The sequence below is a fragment of the Mobula hypostoma genome, chromosome 6 (assembly GCF_963921235.1).
Source record: "Mobula hypostoma chromosome 6, sMobHyp1.1, whole genome shotgun sequence".
Lineage (NCBI taxonomy): Eukaryota > Metazoa > Chordata > Chondrichthyes > Myliobatiformes > Myliobatidae > Mobula > Mobula hypostoma.
The window spans coordinates 6930460-6946814 of record NC_086102.1 but is presented as its reverse complement, the minus strand read 5'-3'; the positions used below and the strand labels follow the sequence as shown (position 1 = coordinate 6946814).

Sequence of the window (16355 nt, the reverse complement as noted above, 5' to 3'; positions counted from 1 at the left end):
AACGGATAAACTCCTAACTGTACTGACAACAGTGGGAACTGAACATTGGTCTTGCAGCTGCTATCCATTTGGATTTGACTGAGCCATGTGTTTTGAGAAGTTGGTTCAGCCAGCCTTCTATCCTTGAAATCTGAAATAGCTGGGGTCCACCAGATGTTCAGGGTGGGTGGGCGAGTTTGAATGCTCTGGGGAGATCCATGAAGGACCCCGGCAGATAGTCACACAGGAAGTTTCCCTTTGGTCCTCCTTCACAGTCCCTTACACAGTGCCCCCAGCATTCCCACCCCCCCCCCGAACTTCTCTTCTCCGCTCCAGCCTTTTCTGCCGGAGGCTTTCGGTGTTTGACGGTTAGCTCATTGAGAAACATGAGCCTGACCTTTTCCTGGTTAATTACAGCCCTCCCTCCTCCTCCTTTGCTGCTGTTTGATCTGCAGAGTGTTTGACCTGTTTTAAGATGTTTAATCATATTGTTGGATTGACAATGTTGGAAGTTGCTGTGTAGTTAGCGAGACACTAATTGCCCAGTGCTCAAACGCCAGCTAATCGCTCAAGGAGTGGGCCACTTCAGAAGTTCCGACTCTTTACAGACAGTCATTTTCCTCCCTAATGGTATTAATCTCAGGGTAGGTTATACCAGCATGTTATTAGCTCGGGTCTTGTAATGGGCTCTCCCACAATCCCTGACTGATGTTCCCTCCACTCCGGCTTTCATTTAAATAGGACTTGGATTAAGATGGATGCAGGATGCGATATCACCAGCAACTCAGTGTATGTTTAGTCCCTCTCACTCCACTCTGTTCTCACATTCTTTCACTCCATCTCACCCTGAATCTGTCATTTCCATTTTGCTCAGCTCATAATTTCCATCACTATCTCTTGGTGTCTCTTTGAAAGCATTACTCACGCTGAACAATCCTCACTGTTACCACATCATCCCTCATTCACAGTCATTCTGTGTCTTACACTTTTCCGCTCTGTCTCTCTGTCCCCTCTCTCTCCCCATGTCTTGCTCACTTCTCTCTCTGTCTCATTTTCTCTCTCTCTCTCCCCCCTTTCTTTCATGCTTTCTCTCTCTCTTTCTCACTCTCTATTCTCCCCTCTCTCTCACACACACTCTCATCTTTCATGTTCTCTCTCTCTCTCTCTCTCTCTTTTTCGTTGTCTGTATTGTTTCTTTTCATTCGGAGTTAATATCTACTATGTAATGCTAAAAAGAGTCGATGTCAGTTCATTAGATTGGATCAGTCACTGCATAACTCCGGGGTACGGTACCAGTGGGGACGGGTCTGTCACTGCGTAACACCGGGGTACGGTACCGGTGGGGACGGGTCTGTCACTGCGTAACACCGGGGTACGGTACCGGTGGGGACGGGTCTGTCACTGTATAACACCAGGGTACAGTACTGGTGGGGACAGGTTCTGTATCAGTATGACTTTTGGGTACAGTGTTTTTGTGGAGATGGGTCTGTCTCTGCCTACTGGTGGCAGAGTGGTAGGGTCTGGTCTGTTTAAAAGGGTTCAGGGACTGCTTCTTTTCTCCAGTTAATCTGAACTGAGATGATTTGTAATAAATTATGGACTCTAGTGTTTGGTTAGTGTGTGGGTAAATGGGAGGTGGTTTCGGACATTGAAAACCCTTCATTATATTGAGCTTCTTCTAGTTATCTCCATCACTGCTTTGAAGGAACTGTGTGACAAATGTTGGGTTATCTAATCTTCTTCTGTCCACCATCCTCCCTCTGATCATTGCTCTGATCTAACTGTGTGACAAGACCCCTTGCTAACCATGCTCTTCTCCTACCCACCATCCTCCCTGTGATTACTGCTCCAAACTAACTCTCTGATGAGACACTGGGTCAATTGTGACCTTCAAGTTTAGTTCATTGTCATTCAACCATACGCATGTATACCGCTAAACAAAACAACGTCCCTCTGGACCAAGGTGCACAATACAGTACGTGTAACTCACACACACAACACATGAGGTAATATTACCATAAATAAATTAACAAATAATAATGTGCATTTATGAAACAAGTTAATAAGTAAACAGTATAACGCCATTTGCACTTCATGAATGATGAGACCTGGATGGTGGCGAGGAGTTTAGTCGTCATAAGTCCACGGGGTAGAAGCTGTTTCCCATCCTAAGAGTTCTTGTTCTAATGCTACAGTGCCTCCTACCTGATGGTAGTGGGGTCAAAAAGATTGGTGGGTGGATGGATGGGAGGGAACGTTGAATATACTAAGGGTCCTGCATACATTGCACTCTTGATACACATCTCTAATGGTGGAAGAGAGACCCAGCTGATCCTTTCAGCAGTCCTTGCAATCCTTTGTAGGGATTTGTGGTCACGTGTCCTACGCCATTGTCCCTCTGATGTCTTCTCTGAACTAGTGTGTTCAGGTGCCTTGCTCACCATAAGACCCTAAGACAGGAGCAAAATTGAGCCATTCAGCTCATTGAGTCTGCTCCACCATTCAATCATGGCTGATTTATTATCCCCCTTAAACCCATTCTCTTGCCTTCTCTCCATTAGTTTGGATGCCCTTACTAATCAAGAACCTATCATCCTCCATTTTAAATGCACTCAATGACTCAGCCTCCACAGCCGTCTATGGCAATGGATTCCACAGATTCACCAACCTCTGGCGAAAGAAATTCCTCCTCACCTCTGTTCTAAAGGGGCACCATTGTATATTGAGGTTGTGCCCTTTGGTCCGAGACTCCCCCACTATTGGAAACATCTTTTCCACATCAACTGTATCGGTGGCTTTCAATATTCGATAGATTTTACTAAGATTCCCCCTCATCCTTCTAAACTCTCAGAGTATAGGCCCAGGGCCATCAAATACTTCTGATACATTAACCCTTTCATTTTTTTTTCTTCTCCAAGTCCTCCGGGATGACTTCAGGCAGAACCCTTCTGACGTGATGGTTGCTGCGGGCGAGCCTGCTGTCATGGAATGCCAACCACCTCGCGGACATCCGGAGCCCACCATCTCCTGGAAAAAGGACGGTCTCCGACTGGATGATCGGGATGAAAGAATCACGGTAAGACAGGGAAACATTTATTGGCTGTCAGCGAACCCTTGGTCCTCTTGTTCTGACATTCAGTGGGCTACCAGAGAAGATGCTGTAGACTGGCAAAGACTGAATGCTGTTCTCTTCCGTTATATATTTCTGTCGTTAGATTAGACACTCTGACTAGGAAATTATTCATCCTACTGAGGAGACAATATATTGAAGAAAAGACCCTTTCTTTCCCATTTCTAGGGATGGTGCATTACAATAATGCTTGGTACCTTACAGAAGATCGGGGTTGACTTGCCATCACTCTTTGTAAGGAATTTGTACCTATGACCACATGCTTTCCTCCAGGTTCTCCAGTTTCCTCCCATGTTCCAAAAGACATACGGGTCATGGTCAGTAAGTTGAGAGCATGCTAGAAACATGACTGTCCCATAGCATATGACCATAAGATATAGGAGCAAAATTAGACCATTTGGCCCATCAAGTCTGATCTGCCATTTCATCATGGCTGATCCAATTTTCCTCTCAGCCCCAATCTCCTGCCTGTATCCCTTCATGGCCTAACCAATCAAGAATCTTACCAACTTCTGCCTTAAATATCCATGAAGACTTGGCCTCCACAGATTCTCCACTCTCTGGCTAAATGTATCCTCTGGTCTTAGCCTCTCCCACCAAAGGAAACATCCTCTCCACATTCACTCTATCGAGGCCTTACAGCATTCGATAGGTTTCAATGAGGTATTCCCTCATTCTTCTGAATTCTTGTGAATACAGGCCCAGAGCCATTAAACGCTCTTCATAAGGGAAGCCATCTAATCCTGAAATCATTTTTGTGAACCTCCTTTGAACTCTCTCCAGTTGCAGCACATCCTTTCTTAGTTAGGGGCTCAAACCTGCTCGTGATACTCCATGCAAGGACTTATCAGTGTCTCATAAAGTTTCAACATTATATCCTTGCTTTAATATGCTACTCCTCTTGAAATGAATGCTAACCTTGTATTTGCCTTCCTTACCACCTGGAAATGAAGCTTTAGGAAATCCTGCACAGGGATTCCCAGGTCCATTTGCACCTCAGTTTTTACTGTTTTCTATCCATTTAGAAAATAGTCAGCCCTTTCATTTCTTCTACCAAAGTGCATGACCATACACCTCCTGACACTGTATTCCATCTGCCATTTCTTTGTCCATTCTCCTAATCTGTCTAAGTCCTTCTGTAGCGTTTCTACTTCCTTAAAACTTGTAATGTTGTATCAAGTTCCCATTAACCCTTTGAGCCTCCTTTACATTTTGTACTTTCATTAGCTGACAGGCTATCTGTATATTTATATCTTCTAACTTCGTAACCCTACTTTGAGCCATCAATAGTGATTCGTTCAAAATAATACAGCGCTGACTGAGATCTTCTGAGATTTTTAAGTCTCGCTATTGTTTTATACTGAAGTCTTACAATTGTTGCAAACAGCCAGAAAGCATGCTGCTAGCCCTCTTTCCTCCTAGGAGAATGCAACGATTTAGATTAGATTATGAGGACACTCAGTCCTCGTTTATTATCATTTAGAAATGCATGCATTAAAAAATGATACAATGTTCCGCCAGAAAGATATCACAGAAACACAGGACAAACCAAGACTAACTGACAAAACCACATAATTATAACATATAGTTACAACAGTGCAAAGCAATACCGTAATTTGATAAAGAGCAGACCATGGACACGGTAAAAAAAAGTCTCAAGTTCTGATAGCCCCATCATCTCACGCAAACGGAAGCGCCGCAATCTTGCTGATGCATTGGAAGCACCTGACTGCAGCCGACTCTGAGCCCGTCTGAAAACTTCGAGCCTCCGACCAGCCCTTTTTAAGTTTCTATTTAAGTATAGAAACAATGTGATGTCCCATTTCAACCCTGGTGAAATTTAATAGGTCTGACCAATCTACTGGCATCCCATAACCCATCAGTAAGTTAGCGAGATTTCCAAAGTCTGTGTTATAATCTGTCTACCCTAAGACTCTGCATCTCTCATATTGAGGGTCTTCTCTTTTAAATAACCTTTTAAGAAATGCATTTCTGCTCAAAAAACATACCTGCTCACAGCGCCAAATGTAATGCTGAATCAGGTTCGTAGGTCCAGCAAAAGTGAGACAGGAAATGCATTGGCTTCGAATAGGTATATTAATAATTTATTTACAAACAGTACAAATTTGCCCAAACATTCATGTTCCCCAAGTCACAGACACTACAAATCTGAAAATTCAACAAACATACTTAGTTAAAAGTGCACGCAGAGCATACCTTCCCAGTTGCCATGTGCACCCTTGCCTTAAACCAAGAAAGAAGACAGCAAGCTTCTTCCACGTGCTATTTTAAATTCCCAGGATGTTTGAAACTGGACACCAGGCAGCTATCCAATGGGAAAAGCAGCTGCTGCTTTTAAACTAACCAATCACAATGGAAGCAACTTTCGACAGTCAGAGTAAGGCACACCCACACAGGACAAATCTACCTGCCCCTACACCAACTTCATATCATCTGCAAACTTAACACCACTAGTCACCAGCAGTCAGTCTGAAAAGGCTCCCTTTATTCCCACTCTTTGCCTCCTGCCAATCAGCCTCTGCTTTATCCATGCTAGAATCTTTCTTGCAATAGTCTGGACTTGTAGTTTATTAAGCTGCCTCATGTGTAGCACCTTATCAAAGGTCTTCTGAAAATCCAAGTACACAACATCAACCAATTCTCCTTTGTCTATCCTGCTTGGTATTTCTTCAAAGAATTCCAAGAGATTTGTCAGATAAGATTTCCCTTGAGAAAACCATGCTGACTACAGTCTATCATGTGCCTCCGTGTACCCCTAGACCTCATCCTTAATAATTGACTCCAATATCTTCCCAACCACTGAGTCAGACTAACTGGCCCATAGTTTTCTTTCTTCTGTCTCCCTCCCATCTTGAAGAGTGGAGTGACATTTGCAATTTTCCTGACTTCCGGAACCATCCTTGAACCTAGTGATTCTTGAAAAATCATTACTGATGCCTCCACAATCTCTTCAGCCACCTCTTTCAGAACTCATGGGTGTACACCATCTGGTCCAGGTGACTTATCAGACCTTTCAGTTTCCCAAGAACCTTCTCTGTAGTTAAGGTAACTTCACAAATCTCATGCCCCCTGACACCTGGAACTTCTACCATACTGCTAGTTGCTGTCTGTGTGGCATTTGCAATTTCTCCCTGCAACCATGTGGGTTTCCTCTAAGTTCACATTCAGTCACAGCATGGCAACAGGCCCTTCAGCCCATCTAGTCCAGGCTGCTTACCTGAGCTGGTCCCATTTGCCTGCATTCAGTCCATACTCCTCTAAACCGAGTACCATCTACCATGCTGGTGGACGGCCATCGTCCAGGCCATGCTCTGTTCTCGCTGCTACCATCGGGAAGGAGCGCGATAGAAGCTGCCCTTGTACCTGGTTGTTCCTGCTCTCAGGGTTTTGTATCTTCTGCCACACAAGAAAGGAGAAAAGAGAGAGTGACCAAGGAGGGAGTGCTCCTTAATTATGTTGGCTGCCTTTCTCAGGCAACAGTAATGTGTTGTCATGTTGCCTGGGATGGAATATTTCATGTATGAGGGGAGACTGGAGAGGCTGGGTCTGCTTCCCTGGATTAGAGGGGGACACCAATGTCCTTGAACGGAAAAGCCTACAAAAAGTAGTGGTTACACCCCAGTCCCTCAGAGTGAAGTCCTCCCACTGAGCACATCTGCATGGAGCACTGTTGCAGGAAGGCAGCATCCATCATCAAGAAACCTCACCATATAGGACATGCTCTCTTCTTGTCGCTGTCATCAGAGAGGAAATGCTAAGGACTTATACCACCAGGTTCTGGAACAGGTATTACCCCCTCAACCATCAGGTTCTTGAACCAGAGGGGATAACTTCACTCACCCACCCCAACGCTGACCGTTCCCACAGTCTACAGATTCACTTTCAAGGACTTCATCTCGTGTTTTCAATATTTATTGTTTATTTATTAATTATAATTTTTTGCACAATTTGTTGTTTGCATTGATTCTGTTGTGTTTCCTTGTATTTTCTGTGATTGCCCGAAAGAAAGTGATTTTCAGGGTTGTATATGGTGACCTGTATGTACTTTGATAATAAATTTACTTTGAAGCTTGATATTTGATTGAGGTATATAAAACTTTAAGTGATATAATTTGGGGGATGACAGCAAATGTTTCTCTGCATCAGAGGCAGTTATGACGGGAGGACATTGATTTAGGGTTAAGGGATTTAGAGAGAATTTGAGGGTCCCTCTTTTCACTCTGAGAGTAGTGTAGGCAGAATCATTTAAGAGGTGTCTGCATAGGCACTGCGGAGAGGCATAGAGTGCTGTAGACCAATGGGGTCAACTGCTCCGCACGTGACCACAAGAAGCTGCTGAGAACTGTGAACGTAGCTCAGCACGTCACAGACACCAACGTGGCAACACTTGGGGGCTGCCCCTGGTACAATCCTTGCTGACTTGATCTGCCACGAATGACAAATTTCACAGTATGTTTCAATGTGCCTGTGATTAATAAAGCTAATCTTTTTTCCTTTTACTTTTTTTTTGGTCTGAGGGAAAGAGCATAGGGCCGTTTGAAGACAGTGTGCCCACACCTGTGATCTTTGAAGTCCCCTCCCTGCCACTCCCACTCCTCCTAATCTCCGGCCATTTAAGACACCACCTACCAAGGTCTCGTTTGAAGGACTCTCTCTGACACTGGATAGACCCCTCTCCAAATACCAGGACTTCAGTGCTCACCTGTCTGAGGAATGCCGCAACATTTCAGCACTGGATCATTTTGACAACGTTTTCACCCACTTTGAAATAAAAAAAAATGATTATGCTTGTCCTCCGCTCTGGTGTTTGTAGGTGAAGGCGTTGGTCTGGATTTTGGATGTGTGTCTGTGTTAACAGAGACTCACCGATTGATGAGTGCTCTCAGCAGATGCACAATGGGATCGAATAGAAGGCCCATACTTTTTATATACAGAGTTCTACAGGATAACTCTCGACAGAGTGGATGTGGAGAGGATGTTTCTATAAAGGGGTAATCTAGGACCAGAAGGCACACCCTCAGCGCTAAAAGATGTCCCTTTAGAACAGAGATGAAGAGGAATTTCTTTAGCCAGAGTGAGGTGAATTTGTGGCAATGAAGTTCATAGATTTTAAAGCAGAGGATAGTAAGTTCTTGCTTAGTCAGGGTGTCAAAGGTTACAGGGTATGGGGTTGAGAGGGATAATAAATCATCCATGATGGAACGGCAGAGGAGATTTGATAAGCCAGATGGCTCAATTTTGTTCCTATGTCTTTAGTTCTTATAGATATTTAAGAAACTCTTACATGGATGAAAGTAAAATGGAGAGCTATGACGGAAGGAAGTGTTATATTCATCGTAGGTCAGCACAGCATTGTAGGCCAAAGGGCCTGAACACAGTGCAGTACTGCTCTATGTTCTATGTACTTCAGTATTAGTCTAGCTCCCGCACCTATGACTTTATACTTTATTGTTGCCAAACAATTGATTCTAGAACATACAATCATCACAGTGATATTTGATTCTGCGCTTCCCACTCCCTGGATTACAAATATTAAATATTAAAAATATTAAAAATAGTTAAAATTAGTAAATATTAAACATTTAAATTATAAATCATAAATAGAAAATAGAAAAATGGGAAGTATGGTATTGCAAAAAAACCAAGAGGCAGGTCCGGATATTTGGAGGGTACGTCCCAGATCCGGGTCAGGATCCGTTCAGCAGTCTTATCATGGTTGGAAAGAAGCTGTTCCCAAATCTGGCCGTATGAGTCTTCAAGCTCCTGAGCCTTCTCCCGGAGGGAAGAGAGACGAAAAGTGTGTTGGTTCGGTGGGTCGTGTCCTTGATTATCCTGGCAGCACTGCTCCGACAGCGTGCAGTATAAAATGAGTCCACGGACGGAAGATTGGTTTGTGTGATGTGCTGCGCTGTGTTCACGATCTTCTTCAGTTTCTTTTGGTCTTGGACAGGACAACTTCCATACCAGGTTGTGATGCACCCTAGAAGAATGCTTTCTACGGTGCATCTATAAAAATTAGTGGGGGTTTTAGGGGACCTGCCAAATTTCTTCAGTTTTCTCAGGAAGTAAAGGTGCTGGTGGGCCTTCTTGGCAGTGAACTCTGTTTGGTTGGACCAAGTCAGGTCATTTGTGATATTGACTTGGTAATGACAGCAGAAACACTCATCAAGTCTCCTGAGTATGAAACGTGAAATCTTTCTCTTGAGACAGATGCAGCCTGAGCTCATCATAGAGTCGTAGAACACTACAGCACAGAAACAGGCCTTTTGGCTTATCTAGTCTGTGCCAAACCATTAATCTGCATAGTCCCATGGACCAGCCCAGACCATAGCCCTCCATACCCCTCCACCCAGCTGCTTTTCCAAATTTCTCTTAAATGTTGAAATCAAACCTGGATCCACCACTTCTGCTGGCAGCTTGTTCCACACTCTCACCATCCACTGAGTGAAGAACTTCCCCCTCATATTAATATATTAATATAATATATATTAATATTAATATATACCTCATATTAAATATTTCACCTTTCACCTGTAACCCATGATCTCTGGTTTAGTTTCACCCACTCTCTGTGGAAAAAACGTGCTTGCATTGAACCTATAATTTTTTATACCTCTATCAACTTTGCCCTCAATCTTCTATGTTCAAGGGAATGAAGTCCTAATATGTTCATCCTTTCCCTATAACTCAGGTCCTCGAGACCCAGAAACATCATTGTAAATTTTCTCTGTACCCTTTCAACCTTGTATGCATCTTTCCTGTAGATAACTGACCAAAACTGCACACAATACTCTAAATTAGGCCCCACCAACATCTTATACAATTTCAACATAACATCCCAACTATTCTACTGAATGCATTGATTTATGAAGGCCAAGGTGCCAAAAACCTTCTTTGGGACCTGATCTACCTATGACGGCACTGTCAAGGAATTATGGATCTGTATTCCCAGATCCCTCTCTCTTCTGCCGCACTCCTCAGTGCCCCACCATTCACTGTGTAGGACCTACCCTGCTTTGGCGCTTCCAAAGTGCAACATCTCACACTTGTCTGCATTAAATTCCATCTGCCATTTATCAACCCATTCTTCCAGCTGGTCCAGATCCCACTGCAAACTCTGATGTCCTTCCTAGCTGTTCACTGCACCTCCAATCTTAGACCTGCTGAGTTTTTCCAGCATTTTCTGTTTTCATTTCAGACTTGCAGCTTCTGCAGTATTTTTTTTTTGGCCTACCCTTACTCCCGGGGTCCACAATCCCTCGGTTAATGGTAGGGGTCCATTGCATTAAAAAGGAAACCCCTGACTTACTGGTTAAATTGATATTTATTGCTTTTTTTTGATTTTTTTTTTCTTTTGTCTTTTGCACGTTAGTTGTTTGTCTTGTAATGTGCTGTTTTTCATTGATTCCATTATGTTTCTTTGTATTCACTGTGAATGCCCACAAGAAAATGAATCTCAGGGTTGGATATGAGACATATATATACGTTGAAAATAGACTTACGTTGAACCTGCACACTGTACTGCTACATATCTCCCCCATGTTGATCCAGCTCCCTCTCACTGTCAAACCAATGTGATTCTCACTTGAAACATCAAGGCAATGGAAGGAAGTAAGTATCGAGATGTCAGGAGGTTAACGTGAATGTCAGATGATCTTTGATCTATGAAGTGGTTCCCTGTTCTGAAACTCAGTAAAGAAACATTCATTCACGCCCAAGGTACTGATAGCAAACTACAAAATGGTAGTTGGACAGCTGAAGATAATAAAATCTTAATCAGCCCCTCTTGCTTGGACTGAGAGGGCAGGTAATAAAGACTTTGTCAGTTGATGTGTACTCGGTCACCAATTTATTAGGTACACTTGCTCTTTAATGCAAATATCTAATCAGCCAATCATGTGGCAGCAACTCAATGCTCAAGAGGTTCAGTTGTTGTTCAGACCAAACATCAGAATGGCAAAGAAATGTGAGCTAAGTGACTTTGACTGTGGAATGATTGTTGATGCCAGACAGTGTGGGTTGAGTATTTCAGAAACTGCTGATTTCCTGGGATTTTCATGCACATCAATCTCTAGAGTTTACAGAGAATGGTGTGAGAAACAAAAAAACATCCTGTGAGTTGCAGTTCTGTGGGCGAAAATGACTTGCTAACGAGAGAGGAGAATGGCCAGACCTGTTCAAGCTGACAGTAACTCAGATAACCACACCACAAAAGTGGTGTGCAGAAGAGCATCTCTGAATGCACAGTATGTGAAACCTTGAAGTGGATGCGCTGCAGCAGCAAAAGACCATGAACATAATCTTAGTGGCTACTTTATTAGGTACATGAGGCAGAAGCTGGGTGAGCGTAGTTGTCTGTTGGTTTAAAGGTTTTCTGTCAAGGAATTTGACTGCATTTCAGCCGCACTGTTTGGATATTCATTCTCCATAAAATTGTAAGACTTGGAGCAAAATGAGTCTGTTCAGCCAATCGAGTCTGCTCTGCTATCCCATCAGGCCTGATTTATTTCCCTCTCAACCCCATTCTTCTGCCTTCTCCTTGGAACCCTTGATGCCCTGACTAATGAAGAGCCCATCAGCCTACTTTTTATGTATACTCAATGACTTGGCCTTCACAATCTCCTGTGGCAATGAATTCCACAGATTCACTACCCTCTACCTAAAGAAATTCCTCCTCATCTCTGTTCTAATGGGATCATCCTTGTATTCTAAGGTTGTGCCTTGTCGTCCTAGACTCTCCCACTACTCAAAACATTCACTGCTCACCCAGTCTATCTCGGCCTTTCAGTATCTGGTAGATTTAAATGAGATTCCCCCTCATTCTTCCTAACTTCAGTGAGTACAAGCCCAGAGCTATCAACAGCTCCTCATGTTAACCTTTTCTTTCCCGGGATCATTCTTGCAAACCTCCTCTGGACCCTCCAATATGCTGGCACATCCCTTCTTAGATAAGGGGCCCAAAGCTGCTCTCAATACTCCATGTGGTCTGACCAATGTCTTAAAAAGCCTTAGCATTATATTCTCACCTTTATATTCTAGACCTCTTGAAACGAATGCTAACATTGCATTTGCCTTCCTTACCACTGACTCAACCCGCAAGTTAACCTTTAGAGAATCCTGCACCGTCAATGGCATATAGTGGTTAGGGAAAAAGATGACTATTGACATCAGCTAATGAACCAAGCCAGATTTGATCTCATTCCCTGTGTTCATTGATCTCTGAATGAAGAAGGAAGTAATTGGTGCTTAGTTTGGCCCAGGAGGAGCTTCGCTAAAGCGAAAAGGCGTGGAAGTGAGACATTGCATGACTTGCCTCTCACACTGACACCTGGTAGGTCTTGTTGACTTCTGTGAGGGCTGTGATTCCCAATTAATGAGTAAGATTGTTCTTCTCTGCTCCAATGTTCTGTCGATTCCAATGACGTCAACTCCTGCATCTTTCTGGACACGGCTGTCTTTCTATTTTTCGCTTTTTATTCCCCAGAGAAATGCAGAACTATTCTTAGTTCCCTGCAGTTTCTTTTGGAGGGATGCATCATGGTTCCCAATTGCTTCTCCCACCCACCCTCCCCAGCCACTCCCACTTGCCCTCTCCCAATGGACTACTGCCCTTTATCCAAACTCCACTTCCCCACTCCGCAAAGATCCCTCACCTGCCCACCTGCCAACTGTACAGCACAGTTACAGGCCCTTTGGCCCACAATGTCTGCTCCAGAGTCAAAGCTAAATGAAATTAAATCTCTTCTGCCTGAACCTGATCGCTATTTCTCCATCCTCAGAATATTCATACGTCTGTCTAACAGCCTTTTAAATGCCTTAATAATATGTTTCCTCCACCAATCTGGCAGTCTGTTACAAGCACCCAGCACTATCTGTGTGAAAACCTTGCCATGCACATCTCTTTTAAACTTTGCCCTTCTCACTTTACCTGCATGTTCTTTAGTATTTGACATTTCTACCCTGGGAGAATGTTTCTCACTGTCTACCCTATCAATCCCTCATGTTCTCCTCATTCTCCTAATAGACCCCTCCAAACAACCACCATCTCCACATATCCGGAACCGCGTTAATATCTAACCACATCTCTCCCTCCCTTCTGTGCATCCCCAATATCTCACGCCCATTCTCGACCCGCTGCCCTGTACCCGCCCTGCCCCACCTATTCTCTCCCCACAAACCCAGCCCTGTGCCCCACTTACACTCTCCCTCTCCCTGTAAACCTGAGCCTGGTGTTACGTACTTTCAGGCTCTTGTAACTTCCGCCCAATAATTCTCTGGCCTGTGCCTGCTGGAGTTTATAAGAATGAGGTGATCGTACTGAAACCTATTGAATATTGAAATGCCTATACAGAGTGGATGTTATGAGGATGTTTCCTATAGAGGAGGAGTCTTGGACCAGAGGGCACAACTTCAGAATAGAAGGAAGTCCCTTTAGAGCACAGATGAAGATAATTTTTTTTTTAGCCAGAGAGTGGTGAACCTGTGGAATTGCCACAGATGACTGTGGAGACCAAGTCATTTAATATATTTAAAGCAGAGGTTCATAGGTTCTTCATTAGTAAGAGTGTCAAAGGTTACAGGGAGAAGGCAGGAGAATGGGGTTGAGAGGGATAATAAATCAGCCATGATGGAATGGTGGAGCAGGATTGATGGGCCGAATGGCCTAATTATGCTCCTACAATATGTCTTGTGGTCTTATGGTCAATGGGGAGGGGAGAATAGAGAATGTCTGGGGTGGATGGGGCTTTAGATTATGATGGCTGGTCTGATAAGACAATGAGAAATGTAGACAGAATCCATGGAAGGGAGGGAAATGCAAATACCGTGGATCCCAGTCAATTGGGCACATGAGGACCAGCACATTGTGGTCCAATTTAGCAGCTGTCCGAATTATATGAGGTTTCATAGAAATAGTTAAAAGGCATAACAAAAATAAACTACTGTTTAACTGAGTAACAAATTATGTATTTAAATGAAATACAGACCAAACTGAAACACTACCAATACTACTACAGTATGATAAAACTGTGTATTAGTTCCTAATCTTTATCGATGGACTGTAAATGAACAAAATCAGCACAGACACCTAGTACAGATATTGGACTGTCTTGATAGCCCTCCTGCATAAAGTCAAAATAAAAAGCAATCTTATCAAAAGCTTTTTGAATTGGTGGCCATCAGCCCCAATAGATAACATAACACAAGCACGCGCAACTGACGCTATTTATAACTGTTTGCTCAGAAATGTCTAACGTCCATATCTGGCATCTCCAAGCCTGAATGCTTGAAACCACAGTGAGCAAAACAGTTTTGTTTTGTTTTCTTCTCTCTATCTCTCCGCACTGGATGTTTGATAGTCTTCTTTTGTTTTTAATGGGTTCTATTGGGGTTCTTTGTTTTGCGGCTGCCTATAAGGAGATGAATCTCTAAAAGTTGTATAAAATATACGCCGATAATAAAATGTACTTTGAACTTTGAATTGTCTTACTGCTTATTCCTTGCCAACTATCAGCAACAAAAATCACTGCTCCCTGAACACAAACGCATGCAACTGACGCTATTTAAAAACTCAAACAACAGGAATTCTGCAGATGCTGGAAATTCAAGCAACATACATCAAAGTTGCTGGTGAACGCAGCAGGCCAAGCAGCATCTATAGGAAGAGGCGCAGTCGACGTTTCAGGCCGAGACCCTTCGTCAGGACTAACTGAAGGAAGAGTGAGTAAGGGATTTGAAAGCTGGAGGGGGAGGGGGAGATGCAAAATGATAGGAGAAGACAGGAGGGGGAGGGATAGAGCCGAGAGCTGGACAGGTGATAGGCAAAAGGGGATACGAGAGGATCGTGGGACAGGAGGTCCGGGAAGAAAGACGGGAGAGGGGGGTGACCCAGAGGTTGGGCAAGAGGTATATTCAGAGGGACAGAGGGAGAAAAAGGAGAGTGAGAGAAAGAATGTGTGCATAAAAATGAGTAACAGCTGGGGTACGAGGGGGAGGTGGGGCCTAGCGGAAGTTAGAGAAGTCAATGTTCATGCCATCAGGTTGGAAATCAGGCATGAACATTGACTTCTCTAACTTCCGCTAGGCCCCACCTCCCCCTCGTACCCCAGCTGTTACTCATTTTTATGCACACATTCTTTCTCTCACTCTCCTTTTTCTCCCTCTGTCCCTCTGAATATACCTCTTGCCCATCCTCTGGGTCCCCCACCCCTTGTCTTTCTTCCCGGACCTCCTGTCCCATGATCCTCTCGTATCCCCTTTTGCCTATCACCTGTCCAGCTCTCGGCTCTATCCCTCCCCCTCCTGTCTTCTCCTATCATTTTGCATCTCCCCCTCCCCCTCCAGCTTTCAAATCCCTTACTCACTCTTCCTTCAGTTAGTCCTGACGAAGGGTCTCGGCCTGAAACGTCGACTGCGCCTCTTCCTATAGATGCTGCTTGGCCTGCTGCGTTCACCAGCAACTTTGATGTATGTTGCTATTTAAAAACTGTTCACTCCGTAATGTCTAAAGGCCATTTCTGGCATCACCAAACCTGAATGCTTGAAACCGCAGTGAGCAAAATGGTTCCGAATTGTCTTGCTGCTTATTTCTCACCAACTATCAGTGACACTGTTTAAAACTCTTTGCTCTAAGCACAGTGTAGAGTCTAACTGCCACGTAAGTGTACACAACTGGCGCTAATTAGAAACTGTTCGGCAACTGTCTTCTGTCCCAATTAAGTGGCGTAGTGTCCCAAGTAAACAAAGGTAATCAAGGTGATTTTCTCAGATAGTTTTTATTCTTTAAGAGTTATCCCAGATACCAGCTGCCGTGATTTACAGATGGCCCAATTAACCTGAATCCACTGTACTTTCAAACTACAGGACCTTAAAAATCTACCTGAACTGAAAACTCAGAAACCAGCTGAGATGCTGCTAGCTTGGCCTAAAGCCAAATGCTGTACCCTGCAAGATCTGAGCCTTGTCATCTCAACGGTACCTTGCCCCTTCCTGTGCCCAGAACACATCCATTTCTGCATAATCATTGACATCCAAGGAACCACACTGCTGACATGAGGAAAGAGGATCCTTAATCCTGCGGCACTTCATAAGGAAGAATTTGCCTTTCATAGCGTTTTTCTGGGCATGGTGAGTGTTAAATTACACTTGCCAACCATTTTACATTCAGGGAAATTGAGATAAACTGATGGATTCCTCGCTCCAGTTACACTGGGAATTCCCATGTATT

At 43.8% G+C, this 16355-nt stretch overlaps 1 protein-coding gene across 10 annotated transcripts in view; it reads left to right on the top strand.

Moving 5' to 3' along the window:
* robo1 (roundabout, axon guidance receptor, homolog 1 (Drosophila)) overlaps positions 1-16355 on the top strand; it is a 708427-nt gene that overhangs the window by 558941 nt on the left and 133131 nt on the right. For all 10 annotated transcript variants that reach the window (XM_063050245.1, XM_063050243.1, XM_063050241.1 and 7 more), the window contains one exon: positions 2898-3055. In XM_063050245.1, coding sequence (XP_062906315.1) covers positions 2898-3055 — 158 coding nt within the window. The remainder of the gene's footprint in view (positions 1-2897; positions 3056-16355) is intronic.